Source organism: Hemiscyllium ocellatum, chromosome 8 (genome assembly GCF_020745735.1).
Source record: "Hemiscyllium ocellatum isolate sHemOce1 chromosome 8, sHemOce1.pat.X.cur, whole genome shotgun sequence".
NCBI classification, from domain to species: domain Eukaryota; kingdom Metazoa; phylum Chordata; class Chondrichthyes; order Orectolobiformes; family Hemiscylliidae; genus Hemiscyllium; species Hemiscyllium ocellatum.
The window spans coordinates 75,722,223-75,738,984 of record NC_083408.1 but is presented as its reverse complement, the minus strand read 5'-3'; the positions used below and the strand labels follow the sequence as shown (position 1 = coordinate 75,738,984).

Here is a 16,762-nt window from a genome sequence, read left to right as displayed (position 1 = left end):
AATTGTAAGAATGCTTGTTTGAATTTGGAGAATAGCTGGACAAAGTAAAGCAAGGAGATGGGTGAGTGAGGGGAATCTTCAAGGTGAAACTCTTGGAAAAATATCATCTTGTTTTCATGTATCATTTAAGTAAAATTGACTGTTTTGGTTTAACTTTCAGTAACTAAAGTTAAAAAGGTAACTAGATGATCGTGTTTTCTTGGTTGTAGCACAGCTGATCACCGGAGTCTCGGGTAGTATAAATCCATTAGTCTGCCACTTCCATAGAGTGGAACTGGGAATTTGATTAGGTGAGATGAAAGGCAATGATTTGCTTTTTCAGTATCCAGTATCTGGAACTTAATTTCATATCGGGAAAGATGCTGATTGATGAGTAACTGGTAAGCTAATCTGCTCACAACAATTAATCAACTTCAATTCCAGTTAGCCAGCTCATTTGAGTATAATTTGACGCCTGTGATATGTGGGAAGTGATAGACACCCCATATAACCTTACCAAACATATGAGCAGACATTTCTCCAGCAGTAAAAGATTGAGCTCTGGAGTTTGAAACTTGAGTAGCAACTAGAGTCACTTTGCTTTTGTGAAGCAAAGATTTAGACAGACAGCACTGTTAAGGAAGTGGTTTGGAGCTTGCAGAGAGAGTGGGAACAGGTGACAATTGGGTAGTCTGAGGGAATTAAGTAGCTAATACAGGAGTCCCTTGAGTTATTCGTGCCCGCTAACTGGTTTTTCTTTTGGATACTAATGAAGATGGTGGTTCCGTACCAAGTCCATGGCAGCAGAGGTGCCTTAGCTGAAGAGGAAGGGAAAAAGAAGATTAGTGATATGAAATTAATGTTAATTGTAGGGTCCTGGGGAGTGTTGTCGAATAGATAACAAAGGGTGCAGGTGCATAGTTCCTTGAAGGTTGCATCACAGGTAGGCAGGCATTTGGCATGCTTGCCTACATCGCCCAGGCCATTGAGTATAGGGATTGGAGGTCCTTAATTAGTGGTGTTCTGCATGGATCCATACTGGGACCTCTGCTGTTTGTGATGTATATAAATGACTTGGATGAAAATGTAGATTGGTGGGTTCGTAGGTTTGCAGATGACAAAGATTTGTGGAGTTATGGCTAGAAGGGCAGGTTGTCAATTGATACAGCGGGACATAGATCAAGATGCAGTATAATCTGGGTAAATCTGAGGTGCTGCACTTTTCAAGATCAAATGTTAAAGGAAAGTGCACAGTTAATGGCAGGACCCTGAACAGCTTTGTTGTGAAGAGGGATCTTTGGGTTCAAGTCCGTAACTCCCTGAACCTAGCCACACAAGTGGATAGGGTGGTAGAGATGATGTATGGCATGCATGTCTTTACTGGTTGGGGAATTGAGTACAACAGTCAAGATATCATGTTGCAGCTTCAAGAACTTTTGGGTGAGGCCAGACTGTCAGTATTGCATTCAAGTCTGGTTGCCACATTACAGGAAGGATGTGAGGTTTTAGACAAGGTGCAGAAGAGATTTACCAGGATGCTGCTTGGATTAGACAGTATGAACTAAAAAACTTGGGTGTTTTCTCTGGATCAGCATTGGCTGAGAGGAGACTTGATAGAAGTCTGTAAGATTTGAGATGCAGAGATAGGGTTGACATTCAGGATCTTGAACGTGCCCCCACCCTCCAGAGTTAAAATGTCTAAAGCTAGGGGGCATGCATAGAACATAGAACATAGAAAAATACAGTGCAGCACTGGCCCTTCGGCCCTCGATGTTGCGCCGATCCAAGCCCACTTAACCTACACTAGCCCACTATCCTCCATATGTCTATCCAAAGCCCATTTAAATGCCCATAAAGAGGGAGAGTCCACCACTGTTACTGGCAGGGCATTCCATGAACTCACGACTCACTGAGTAAATAATCTACCCCTAATATCTGTCCTATACCTACCACCCCTTAATTTAAAGCTATGCCCCCTCATAATATCTGACTCCATACGTGGAAAAAGGTTCTCATGGTCAACCCTATCTAAACCCCTAATCATCTTGTACGCCTCTATCAAGTCACCCCTAAACCTTCTTTTCTCCAATGAAAACAGCCCCAAGTGCCTCAGCTTTTCCTCATACGATCTTCCTACCATACCAGGCAACATCCTGGTAAACCTCCTCTGCACCCGTTCCAGTGCCTCCACATCCTTCCTATAGTATGGCGACCAAAACTGCACACAATACTCCAGATGCGGCCGCACCAGAGTCTCTACAACTGCAACATGACCTCAGGACTCCGGAACTCAATTCCTCTACAAATAAAAGCCAGTACGCCATTTGCCTTCTTCACAGCACTATTTACCTGGGTGGCAACTTTCAGAGATCTGTGTACATGGACACCAAGATCCCTCTGCTCATTCACACTACCAAGTATCCGACCATTAGCCCAGTACCCCATCTTGTTACTCTTACCAAAGTGAATGACTTCACACTTAGCTACATTGAACTCCATTTGCCACCTTTCTGCCCAGCTCTGCAGCTTATCTATATCCCACTATAACCTGCCACATCCTTCCTCACTGTCAACAACTCCACCGACTTTCGTATCATCTGCAAACTTGCTCACCCAACCTTCTAGCCCCTCCTCCAGGTCATTTATAAAAATGACAAACAGCAGTGGTCCCAAAACAGATCCTTGCGGAACACCACTGGTAACTGCACTCCAAGATGAACCTTTACCATCAACTACTACCCTCTGTCTCCTTCCAGCCAGCCAATTCCTAATCCAAACCTCCAACTCACCCTCCGTATTTTTTGCAGTAGCCTACCATGGGGAACCTTATCAAACGCCTTACTAAAATCCATATACACCACATCTACAGCTTTACCCTCGTCCACCTCCTTAGTCACCTTCTCAAAGAATTCAATAAGGTTTGTGAGGCACGACCTGCCCTTCACGAAACCATGCTGACTATCCTTGATCACATTATTCCTATCCAGATGTTCATAAATCCTATCCCTTACAATTCTCTCTAAGACTTTGCCCACAACAGAAGTGAGACTCACCGGCCTATAGTTACTAGGGTTATCCCTGCTCCCCTTCTTGAACAAGGGAACCACATTTGCCGTCCTCCAGTCTTCTAGCACTATTCCTGTAGACAACGAGGATGTAAAAATCAAGGCCTATGGCTCTGCAATCTCCTCCCTTGCTTCCCAGAGAAAACCTTTAAGGTGAGAAGGCGAAAGTACAAAGGAGATGTGAGGGGAAGTTTTTTTTTACACAGATTGGTCAGCGTGTGGAGTATGCTGCTGGGGTTATGGTGGAGGCACATACAAAAGAGGCATTGAAGAGACTTTTAGGCAAGCACATGAGTATGCAGGGAATGGAGGGATATGGACCAAGAACAGGCAGAAGGAATTAGTTTAATTTGGCATCATGCTTGGCACAACAATGTGGGCTGAAGGGACCATTCCTATGCTGTTCAATTCTATATTCTATGTCATGTTGTGGTTGTGCAGGACGTTGGTGAATCCACTTTTGAAATACTGTAAAGTTCTGGTCGCCATGCTATAGGAATAACATTATTAATTGGAAAGGGTGCAGGAGAAATTTAGTCAGTAGAGCTTACAGCACCTAAAACACGCCCTTTGGTCCAACTCGTCGATGCTGATCACACGTCCTAAACTGATCTAGTCCCGGATGTAGGTTTGCTCGCTGAGTTGGAAGGTTCATATTATTAACAGTACATGATGCTTCATATTTGTTGCTAAAAGATTGCTGTTGATAAACTGTTTATTATGATACACCCAAGCTTGTGGATAACAGAACTAGGAAGGAATGTGAGTTGAGGCAAATGCAAGGAGGTTTTTAAAGGGATTTGGACAGATGAAGTGGTTGGGCAAGAACATGGCAGATAAAATATAATGCAATTAAGTGTGAAGTTATCCACTTAGGTGAAAAAAAATGGCAGATTATTTCTTAAATGATAAGAGGTTGGGAAGTGTTGATGTCTAAAAAGACCTGGATGTCTTTGTTCATGACTAAATGCAAGCGTGAAACTGCAAGAAGCAATTGGGAAATCAATTTGTATGTTGGCCATTATCACAGGGGATTTCAGTACAAGGGTAAAGATGTCTTAATGTAGTCTGAATCTTGGTGATACCACATCTGGAGTGTTATGAGGGAGCACAATGGGAGTTCCCAGACTAACCACTGGGCTGGTGGAATTGCTTTAAGTGGAGTGATGGAAGAAAAGCAATCTATATTCTTGAAAATTTACAAGAAAAAGAGGTGAGCACATTAAAATATACAAAATTTCTATTGGGTGTGACAAGGTGAATGTGGATAGGACGTTTCCACTAACTGGGAGGCTTTGAAGTAAGGGGTATAGCCTCAGAGTAAAAGGTAAACAATTTAAGGTTGAGATGATGATTCACCAGTCTCTTCACTCAGAAGCTAAAAGTCTTTTAGCCTGCTTGCTTTGACTGTTTCTTATTTGAGAATGGAAAGAATAATTAATTGTGGAAACTATCTTACTTTTTGGAGGAGGATGAGGTTATATTTATCATCCTAATTAATGCATTTATTTCTGGATCATTCTGGAAAAAAACTAAATTTTGTTTTGCAAATGATTCATAGTGTTTGTGGAGTAACCTAAAGATTTTATACACTTTTTTCTGACCTAATGCAAGTTCAATACAAGAAGCATAGGATTGAGCAGGGGAAGTGGCCAAAAGTTGGATTCATTTATTCACAGGAATAAAGAAGGTTAACAACAATTGTCAGGTTTTGATGGGGCTATATTTGGAGTGCTCTGTCCCCTTTTGATCACCATATTTTAGCAACAATACATGTACTGCTCGATGTATGAGCAGATTGGGCTGGAGGTGTGGAGCGACTGAGAGCTGGAATGGAGTGGGCTGGAGGCCTGGAGCAGAATAAGGACAATTGTTCGACTGGGCTCTGGCACAGGTGGCCAGCAGCAGCAAACTATGTGTTGTATCTAAGATTTGTATTTGGGTACTTTTGTATCTCAGATGGCTCCATGACTGGCAACATTATAAACTTTCATTGTACTCCTGTACCTCTGTACTTGAGTACACATAACAGTAAAGAATATTCTATTCTATCTGAAGGATTCTGAACTTCTAACAATAAATCTGAACTTCCAATAACTGGATGGTACAAAACATTTGTTTTGATGCATTTACGGTATCAACATACACGCAGCACTTTTGATTGAATGTAACTTAAACTTTAAGCCACCAAATGGAAGACACTCAACTTATTTTTAGCACAACCTGAAAAACATATTTGGCATTCATTATGGTATGCTTCAGGCAGACATTAGGCAGTCCAAAGTAATTGTTAACTCCATCAAGATTTTCTACTGTGGTTATTTTTTCTAAATATAACAATTTCTAATCCTGGTATTGTCCTTGGTGAGAATATTATTGAAGGGCCACTCTCTTGAGCAAGGTAAAGTTAATCTAAATTTGCTTTAATTGAAATGAAAAAAATCTTCTTGTAAATATCTATGAACCTTCGTTTTCCTCTACTTCCGAGTTTTGAATATATTTAAGGTAGAAGTATACAGAGATGTGGTATCTTGGAACTGAGGGATATGGGAACAGGTTGAAAATGTTCAAACTGAAGATCAGCCATAATTGTATTGAATAATGAAGCATATGGCCTGCTCTTGCTGTTGTGTTCTTTTGTTTGTCCAACAATCTAATTACTATTTGTTCCAACAACATTGTTTTTCTTCCTCCAAAATACTAGTGGTAGACTTCTGTTTAACTCGTCATCTCGTTTGTGACGAAGACACAAACTACCAAAGTCTTCGTTTGAGCTGGGCTTCAAAGATGAGTTGTAACCAGAGGAAAGGTAGGGAAAGAAAACGGTCCAGTTTGAATTTTTTGTTGCATGTTTTGAATGATTTGAGGAGAAAAATGCACAAATTTCAGTTTTGGGTTCTTCATTTATCCATGTATATGTATTGGTAACTGCTTTAATTGTAGTGTTAATAGACAACACAACGAATTCCATTCAAACTTTTCTGTCATGTAGATATAGTTTGCTTGCATGATTTGTAACTGGTTTGGATTTCAGTATGTGGTGAACTACATTTGAATCACTAAAATAGGTCACGTATTTGGGTCGGCTTATGATGTTTTCATTTTGAGGAATTATTATTCACTAGGACATGATTAGAATTCTCTTGAGATAGTTAACTTTATAATATCCCATGATATTACCAGGCAGGTAGATCCTTTGACATCTCTGAAAGAGCAATAAATTTAATAAAGAAGTATTAAATGTGGAATTGGTCTGTTTACAAGATGAACTTGAAATTCTGTTATCCAAATTCTGTAACCTGTAGTTAGATCGTGTAAAACAAAATTTCTTCATTTCTTTCTTTTTAAAGCAAGATTTTATACATATCTTGAATAGGCCGTGCTGGTCGTGTTTCAAAAGGATACTGTTATCGGTTGGTAACGCGTGATTTCTGGACACATTGCATTCCTGATCATGCAGTACCAGAGATGCAGGTATTAACTTTTTTTTCCAAAAATCATTCTTGCATATCTGTTTTCACTTTCAATGAGACTAATTCAAACACTCTTGGTTTCGTTAACTGTTTGATCCATTTAACAAAAATATTTTTCATGATCATTTTTCAGGAGAATTCATTTGAAATTTTCATTATCTGAAGTATTGCATAAAATACATTAAATACAAATCAGACATATAAAGGTATATTTTCAAATTTTTTAAACACAAAACTGAGGTCAAAATCCTTTTTCTTGCACTTACCAGTATTTGAAGAAAGAAGCCAAACTTAGAAAGGAAGCAGCTATTTGTACAGTGTGATCACACATTTAAACCCTTTTCATTGAAGAAACAGTTATGGAATTAACCAATCTTTGCTGCAGTCCCGTGATAGCACCTGGTTTGCATGTAATCAGCTGACTGCATGTCTATGCCAACCATAGTCTAATCAGTTGAAAACATATAAATTGTTTCTTCTGAAGTTGGTTTTCTTGTCCTTTAGCCTTGATGATGGCAGAATAAAAAGCATCAATTTCATGTTTCATGTTAGCATTGTTTATACTCTGTACTATAAAGCAATTAATTGTACACTAATTAGTAAAGTCTGAAAAACTTATTCAAACTAGATAGCTTTTTGACTTAAGTTTTAAGGTATAGTAAAGAGAAACTTTTTTTTATTTCTTAGCGCTGCCCATTAGGTAGCACTGTACTGAAAGTCAAATTACTGGACATGGGAGAACCAAGAGCATTGTTGGCTTCTGCTTTATCGCCACCCAATTTGAAAGACATTGAACGCACAGTCCTACTACTGAAAGAGGCAAGTCATTGAAAAGTGCATAAAAACTGACCTTTTTGTAATGAACTTTAAGTAATCATATATACTTGAAATATTACCTAAAGTGGCAAAAGGCACTAACAACAGTTCTCTCTCTTCCTGTATAAAGGTGGGAGCACTTTCTATTGAAATAAAAGGAGTCGATAACCCATACGACGGAGATCTAACTTTTTTAGGAAAAGTATTGGCATATTTGCCTGTGGACCTCCACTTAGGAAAACTTATAATCCTAGGACATGTGTTTGGCTGTTTAGAGGAGTGCCTAATTATTGGTAAGCATGTAGAAATATTTTTAGATTAGATTAGATTACTTACAGTGTGGAAACAGGCCCTTCGGCCCAACAAGTCCACACCGACCCGCCGAAGCGCAACCCACCCAAACCCCTACGTTTACCCCTTACCTAACACTACGGGCAATTTAGCATGGCCAATTCACCTGACCCGCACATCTTTGGACTGTGGTAGGAAACCGGAGCACCCGGAGGAAACCCACGCAGACACGGGGAGAATGTGCAAACTCCACACAGTCGGTCGCCTGAGTCGGGAATTGAACCCGGTTCTCAGGCGCTGTGAGACAGCAGTGCTAACCACCGTGCCGCCCGTGGCACAGTGGTTAGCACTGTTGCCTCACAGCGCCAGGGACCTGGGTTCAATTCCCGCCTCAGGCGATTGACTGTGTGGAGTTTGCACGTTCTCCCCGTGTCTGCGTGGGTTTCCTCCGGGTGCTCCGGTTTCCTCCCACAGTCCAAAGATGTGCGGGTCAGGTGAATTGGCCATGCTAAATTGCCCGTAGTGTTAGGTAAGGGATATATGTGGGGGTATGGGTGGGTTGTGCTTCGGCGGGTCGGTGTGGACTTGTTGGGCCGAAGGGCCTGTTTCCACACTGTAAGTAATCTAAATATATGGAGAGTATTCACTTAAAATTTTAAAAAATGAATTCCAGGTAATAAAACTGACAAACTTTCTGAAGTTAGTTCTAAAAATTGCAATTTTCATTCCAGCCGCTGCTCTTTCACTGAAGAACTTTTTTGCAGTGCCTTTCAAGCAGCATCTTGAAGGATATCGGTAAAGTTGATTTTACGTTTGTTGGTTGGGGCGGGATGAAAAGCAGAGGGAAAGAAGATGAATTCAGTAGAATGTTTCTTAATGCACTTGGTCCTCTTCCTCTGGAAATCTGCAGGAAATCCCCACTGGCCGTAAGCAGAACGGTCACCTTTGTCTGTTTCCTCTTCAATCTTCCCCAGTTTCCTCTCCAAACTCCACTTATCTATGAGATCTCCCCCTCCCACTTTAACTTTATTTCCTCCAAATTGCTGATGAACCACCCCCTTACGTCAATAATGGCTTGAGAGTTAATGGTTTTTTTGTCCTCAGTTCATGACCCCCTCACCATCAAATTTGTCGTCACCAAATCTCTCCTCAAAACAAAATTCTTTCCTTGCAAACTACTGCTTTTTGTTATATTATGTGAAATGTCCCTTTCTTTTGAAAGTCCTTTTAATGTGCTGTTATTTCTAAAACTAATACCATTTTTCCCAGAAGTTGATGTAATCCTTTCATTCAGTTTCCCTGTGCCACAGGGTGGTACACTCTCTTCCTCCTCATCTCTCTCAACTTTCTGCAGTCTTTGACATGGTTGAGTCCACATCTACCTCTAACATTTCTCCACATTGTCCAGTTGGATGGAACTGCTTGGTTGACGGTCCTGTCTGTCACAGTTGAGATGGGAATTCTTGGTTGAGGAAAATGGAAGACATATCTGAAGCACAGTCATTGAAAGTAACAGCATTGGAACAAATGCAATGAAGATGGTGAAACAGGGAGAATGGAGAGGAGTACTTACAGAAGTCATGTTGTAAGGAAGTGCTCTGGGTCGTTGTGAGAGTTGATAAGCTTAAAATGTACATTAGTAGACAGTTTGTGTTCAGAAGTGAAGACTGAGAAGTTAAGAAAGAGAAGGCAATAATCAACAGAAGGTAAGAGATGCATGAGGATCTAACATTAATGATAGGGATTCCATTTCTTAGGTGAGTTATTGAACCTGTCTCCTGAGGTGGATCTGAAAGAGTCCATGACACTATTTTGAAGTTTAACAGGTGAACTGTCTAGCCAATATTTCTCCCTATCTGCTCTTTCTGAACTTGCCAGGGTTTTGAGCAAATCCATCATATCACGCTCAACAGACAGCACATGGACTGCAGCAATTCAAGGAGGCAGCTCACCACCACCACGTTCTTAATGGAAACTAGGGACAGACAATAAACATTTGATCAGCCAGTGATGCCCACAATCAGCAAGTGAATGAAAAAAAGATCCTTCATCCAGATAAGGGTTTGCAATACCCAAAGGTATAGTGAACCACAAGTCTTTCAATGGTCAGACTCCATGTGAATTTGGAGGACTGGGCCATATCTTGTCTTCCCATTATGGAGGCAGATGGCTTGGGAGTTCAGGTGTAGGCTTGTGATATACAGCAGGTGCTGTAAGAATCAGACCCCAGCCACCATTTTTGCAACTTCATAGATATTCTTTTTCATGAAAATCAAGTCTGATGTATGATGAGCAAATTTCAAAATTGTGCCCAGCACACACAATCTAGTTTATTATACATCAAATAAAGTAGTAGCTCCCACTTATGAGTAACCTCACTATATACCATTCTCCATAAACAATCATTCATCATGTTGTTTACTGTCATTCAATCAATTTATTAACCATGCTGCCAATGTTTATCTAAAGGCTTTGCTGACAAACATATTTTTGACTTCAGAAGGTGCTTCCAGGAGTTTGCATATGCCACACATTGCAGGGCTCATTTTTTTTCTCTTCAAGGGCTCCTCTTGAAATTTCATAAGGGATACTTTTATTATTTTCAGTTTCAGTATCGCTAACAATTTGTAAACTCTCTTCCTCCCCTTTTTGCAGTCCTTGTGTCCCCCACCCACACATTTTGCATTTTGCAGCCTGTATCCTTGATCAATATCCTTGATCTCACTTTTGCGCTTCTGTCAGCAGCAAGTATGAAATGCGACGAGCATGTGATTGGAGCTCCCGACTGTTTTACTTGATTTTATTTACTCGGGAGACCTTTCTGATTTGTTGACATTGTGAATGAATTATCCCAAGTGAACTTTGACAAATTTGGGAACAAATTTGCCCATTGTCCCAATGTATTGAGTGTTGATCAATTACATTTTCCTAAACCTGCATTGTTACTATATCAGAAAACTCCAATCACTTTTGTTTTAGCTAGATTATACTATTGGATACAGGGAACTTCTGTGCATTTTACGTGTTCAGTTGAAGCAATCCATATTCTTCTCAGTGACACAATTTTGGGAAATATATTAATTTCAAGCACATATTTTAGAGCAGGTTTGAGCTGTTCACGTAAAATTTTACTATTGTTGCATCAGACCATATGCAATTTGATCACTATGTTTTTTATTTTGGTCAGTGGAAGGAAAATTCAGTAAGCATTTTCAGAACTGTAAATGTTGAGGTTGCACAACTGATAAACATAGACATTTTCATTAAAATGCAAACCTCAATTTACATTTGATGGGATTTTAATGTGTAAATTTGTATTGTGCTTATCACGGAATTTCATGTTTAAATTCTAATTTTATATGTGCAGGAATAAAATGGAGTATTCAGATGGAACTTTAAGTGATTGTATAGCACTTGTGAATGCTTTCAAGGTAAAAAAAAATTGGAAAATTTATATATCTGCAAATGTGTAATATTTGTTACTAATTGTGTTACCAGATAAAATATTAATGCGGTTAGTAATGATTTTTTGCAGTAATTTAGTAATTGCTCTCAACCAGCTTAACACTTTTAAAGATTAGTTAAACCCTTAAGATTTGTACTTCATATTATCCCCTTTATAATAGTAGAGCTCAAATTAGTTGAGAAGAATTGTCATGAAAAATTAAGAATTTAGTTAGCTTGGTTGGTTGGATGGATAGTTTGTGATGCGGAGTGACTTCAACAGTATGGGTTCAATTTCTGCACCAGCTGGGGTGACTGAAGGACTCACCTTCTCAACCTTTCCCTCACATTCAACCGTCATCAGTCGTCTCTCCCTCTCTCTCATGAGAGAGCAGTATCTGGTAAGACTATGGTGATTTTTCCTTATTTCAGAATCTGTATGATACCAAAATAAATCTCTGGTTCAAATTATTGAAATTTATTTTTGGGTGAGGAGAACATTATAGCGGACTACACTCTCTCAGGTATAGAAAAAATGTAGGTTTGAGTTCACATTCCTGATCAATGTGCAGTTGTTCTGTAGCAAGTACACATAATTTGTCAAAAAAGTGAGTATATTATTGGCTTTGACCATTGATCCTGTCCTTTTAAGGTTGATTAGCTTAACTTCAAGGCTCTAACAAACATTGGTTAAGTAACTATTTGCTCAGCCCTTCAATCCTCCGTGGCTTCTCTCTTCCTGTGGTCTCTCTCCCCCTCTGGTCTCAATCGCAGAGATACCAACTCTTATCGCTTCTTCTGAATGTGTTTTGTGTATTCTGCGACTTTGAGCATCATAAGACTAAGGTGCAATTGTTTAATCAGTATTTTGTGTGATTTTGTTTTCTCATAGGCATGGCGTACTTGCAGAGAACAAGGACAGCTGAGATTTCCCAGGGTTCGTTATTGCATGTTTACTGTTTCAAAAATACTTAGCATCCAAGTGTTTGAGAGTTATTGTTCATTCATTGACAATGAAATGCAGCACTTCAAACCTTACATTATAATTGATCAATGCTTTCTTTACAAAGTCAAATGCTTTCAGACTAAGGCGATGCATACTCATTTTGTTCAGGTTTTAATTCAGTACAAGCTGCAGATAACTTGTATATATACTTGATAGTCATACAAACAGAAAATATGAGCTAGGGTAGCCATTTGGCCCATTTGAGCATGCTCTGCTATTCAGCATGATGATGTCTAATCAATTCAGTACCATAACTCCTCCTTGAAACCATTCAGTGTTTTTGGCCTCGACCTGTTTCTGTGGCAAAGAATTCCATAGCCTCACGACTGTGAGTGAAGAAATATTTCCTCATTTCAGTCCTAAATAGCCTACCCCTATCCTTAGACTTTTACTCCTGGTTCTAGACTCTTCAGTCATCAGTAACATCTTTCCTGCATTTACCCTGTTAGAATTGTATAGGTTTCTTTGAGCTCTCACCTCATTCTTTTAAATACAAGCGGAAATAGTCCTAATCAATCTGGGCTTATGCCCGAAATGTCGAATTTCCTATTCCTTGGATGCTGCCTGACCTGCTGTGCTTTAACCAGCAACACATTTTCAACACTAATCAATCTAGTGCCTCTTTATATATCAGTCCTGCCATCCCAGCAATCAGTATGGTGAACCTTTGTTGCTCCCTCTTTATAGCAAGAGTATCCTTCATCAGATAAAAATGATGAAAACTACAGACACCAGATGTGGTTTCACAAAGTCTCTGTACAACTGCAGTCCGACATCACTGCTTCTGTATTTGAATCCTATTACTATGAAAACATATTTTAATGATTGACTGTCTCCACCAAATATAGTATATATGACTTCCCCTTTTATGTAAAGTATCCAACCATGTTTTGATCAGTAATAATAAAACTGGATATTTGTAGAAAGTGATGACTGCAGATGCTGGAGAGTCAGAGTCAAAAAGTGTGGCCTGGAAAAAGCAAAGCAGGAAATAATCACTGACTGTATCAGCAAATGTGTGGAGGACTGCATACCGAGGAAGTCAATCCGGGTGTTCCCCAATGGGAACAGGGCATACAGAACCTGCTAAAAACCAGGCATGAGGCCTTCAGATCTGGAGACCCACTCAAATATAAACAAGCCAAGTATGACCTTTGCAGAACCATTAAGTCAGCCAAAGACCAATACCAACCCAAACTAGAGACCCATACAAATACCTGGTGACTATGGCAAGGGCTGAATGACATCACATGTTCTAAAAAGAGACAATGCAAGATAGCAGACATGATACATCCCTCCCAGATTGTCTCAATGTCTTCTATGCTTTGAGCAGAATTTTGGTGGGAAAGTAACACCTGTTCCCACAAGTCCTGACGAACCTATCCTGACAGTCACAGCATCAGATGTCAGATCAGTTTTCCTTCGTATGAATGCAAGAAAAGCGATGGGACCACACCAAATACTAGGCCGTGCACTCAGAGCATGCGCAGATCAACTGGCAAAAGTCTTCTCAGACATCATCGACTTCTCCCTGCAGCAGGCCACTGTCCCTATCTGTTTCAAGAGGGCCAACATCATCCCTGTGCCGAAGAAGGCTCATGCAACATGTCTCAATGACTACCACCCAGTGGCCTTAACTTCAGTGGTTATGAAGTGCTTTGAAAGGCTGGTCATGGCATTAATCATCTCCAACCTCCCTGCTACTCTTGACCCACTCCAATTTGCTTATCTGACTAACAGATCCACATCAGATGCCATATCACTTGCCCTTTACTCCTCTCTAGAACATCTTGACACCAAGAACAGCTACGTAAGAATCCTGCTCATTGACTACAGTTCAGCCTTTAACACTATTATCCCCTCAAGACTGATTACTAAACTTAGTGTTCTCTGACTAAGCCCCACTCTTTGCACTGGATCCGCAGTTTCCTGACCCACAGGCCTTAATCAGTGAAGATTGGGGACAATATGTCATCCTCAGTAACACTTAACACTGGACCCCCCAAGGGGTGCATGTTCAGAGTGAGTACCTGGAACATGCCACCAGAGGAGGTGGTCAAAGCAAACACAATAGCAGCAGTCAAGAAACCTTGGACGAATACATGACTAGGAAGGGAATAGAAGGATACAGTTGCTGTAAGGTTGGTGCAGGCTTGGTAGGCTGAAGGGCTTGTTTTTGCACTATATTTTTCTTTGTCTGAATTGTCCACTCTGTCATGCAATCTCCGCCATTGAGAGGCTGAGCAGCAGGATTGTGGGAGCAAAGTGACCTCCAAGTTGTCATCTTAATCAAAATGCATCCTGATTTGAACATCCTTTGTCTTTATTTGATCACACTTCTATAATCTCCTCTGCCATTGCCATGACAGCACCACCACCATATTGGCTGTGTAGTGAAAGAGAGTATGTAAAAGAAAGATTTCCTCTACATTGGGGAGACAGGCCGCCTACTTGCGGAACGTTTCAGAGAACGCCTCTAGGACACCCGCACCAACCAACCCAACCACCCCGTGGCTGAACACTTTAACTCCCCCTCCCACTCCGCCAAGGACATGCAGGACCTTGGCCTCCTCCATCACCAGACCATGGCAACACGATGCCTGGAGGAAGAGCGCTTCATCTTCCACCTAGGAACCCTCCAACCACAAGGGATGAATGCGGATTTCTCCAGCTTCCTCATTTCCCCTCCCCCCATCTTATCTCAGTCCCAACCCTCGGACTCAGCACTGCCTTCTTGACCTGCAATCTTCTTCCTGACTTCTCCGCCCCACTCCCTCTCCGGCCTATCACCCTCACCTTAGCCTCCTTCCATCTATCGCATTCCCAACACCCCTCCCCCAAGCCCCTCCTCCCTACCTTTTATCTTAGCCTGCTTGGCACACCTTCCTCATTCCTGAAGAAGGGCTTATGCCCGAAACGTCGAATCCCCTACTCCTTGGATGCTGCCTGACCTGCTGCGCTTTTCCAGCAACACATTTTTCAGAAAAGAAGGATTTTCAAAGCTTCATGCAATCCCAATCTAAGACTGTGTATTTTCAGACCATTTATGTTATATTCACCTTGAATGAAGAAAGTGTGAGATAATCAGTGAAGATTGGAGTGATCATAGAATTGTCCAAACAATTTGTATTTGAAGACACACTGAAGATGTGTAAGGAATATTTAAAACAGCATCATCTTTATCACCAATGTTCTCTTTGTAATGTACATTAGCAGCGGCAGCTGCCTAGATTCTAATTTATGTTTTTAATGAAATTGAAGGACAGGTATTATTGAAAAATGTCCATTCTTCATTGATCTTGATACTACAGTACAGTTGTTGTTATATCCAGTACCATTTTATCTTATGAAAATTTTCAAGATAGATCAAAACATGCTTGTTTTCATTTCTTCACTTCAGAGTTTTGCTGTTGTTGGCTGCTGTCAGTTGGTCAGTTGTATTCTTCAACCTTAGAGTTTGGCTTCCGGTGTATTATTTGAAAAACTGTCCTTATAAGTTGATAATTATGTAGCTGTATGATTTTATTTGGCTACATTTGTTATGGATAGTTGTTAAAATTGAATGAGATTCCTAAAAATCATCACTCTTGAAATAACTGGACCATAATGAATTTTATTGGGTCATTCCAACTTGGATGCTTCATAAGACAATTTGTAAAAAATATACAGCTCTGTTAAACTGATTTCAACTCTTGGCATTATTGACTTTTATTCATATTTCAACATTTTGATTTTGTGTCTCAATGTTCAGTTTTGCCCTTTGTAAATTGATATATTGTGCATCTATTCTTACCATTGTTATTGATATGACACAGGCTGAGTTAGAATGGGGAAAATCAAATTACATCCAGATAAAAAGAATTAAAGAGGTGAGTTTATTGTCAAGGACTAATATATAGCAACAAAGACTGTTAGTGTGTGATAATTTAACAATTACCTGGTAGCTGTAATATTCCATTCCCATAGCTGTACTTCTCTTCACAATTTTAAGGAGTTGTTCACATGTCTGTTTTCTTCAATTGCAAGTTTCCTGAAATTACTAAAATGTATTCAAGTACTTCACAATTGCAATATTCTTCTTTATCAGTATGCATCTCTGTAGGGAGAAAGAATTCATGAAACTAATAGTGAAGTGAATTTAATGTCATTTTGCCTGTGAGCTGTTTCTTGCTATAAGTCTGACACCGCAGTAATGAATTGAAGAAGTGGGGATCTGCTCATAGGATTTTTTTAAAAGGAATTTGTCTCTTGTGTATTTGGCTGAAGTTCAAACAAAGTAAGGTTTGAGAGCTATTGTAACAAGAATGGAAATGGTGTAACACACAGAAGTGATTAATTATCTTAGTCTAAGTTATTGAAGGACCTGGGTAGCTGAATTGCAGTAAACTTCTGCAGATTACGTAATTAATTACAGCACAGAGGACCATTGATTCTAACATATATGTGCCAGCTCTCCACTAAGCAGTTTCTCTGGCCCCATCTCCTTCCTTTTCCAGTGACCCAGCAAAGTTTGCTTTTCAGCTGATCAATAAATTCTTTTTGAGAAACCTTGATTCTGCCTTCAGCATATTGTCAGGCAGTGCACTCCAGTTGCTAACTGCTTGCTGCATTAAAACAAACGTGCCTCCCATTTTTCCTTTGCTGCTTTCAACATTTACCTTTTAAATATGTACCCTTTGGTCTCAACC

The 16,762-nt window shown here is 40.1% G+C and overlaps 1 protein-coding gene across 1 annotated transcript in view; it reads left to right on the top strand.

Annotated features, from left to right (window-relative positions):
* tdrd9 (tudor domain containing 9) overlaps positions 1–16,762 on the top strand; it is a 139,370-nt gene that overhangs the window by 71,740 nt on the left and 50,868 nt on the right. The window contains 8 exon segments of the mRNA XM_060828974.1: positions 5,749–5,853; positions 6,421–6,518; positions 7,205–7,336; positions 7,464–7,626; positions 8,356–8,419; positions 10,992–11,055; positions 11,961–12,005; positions 15,890–15,943. Of these exon segments, the coding sequence (XP_060684957.1) occupies positions 5,749–5,853; positions 6,421–6,518; positions 7,205–7,336; positions 7,464–7,626; positions 8,356–8,419; positions 10,992–11,055; positions 11,961–12,005; positions 15,890–15,943 (725 nt within the window).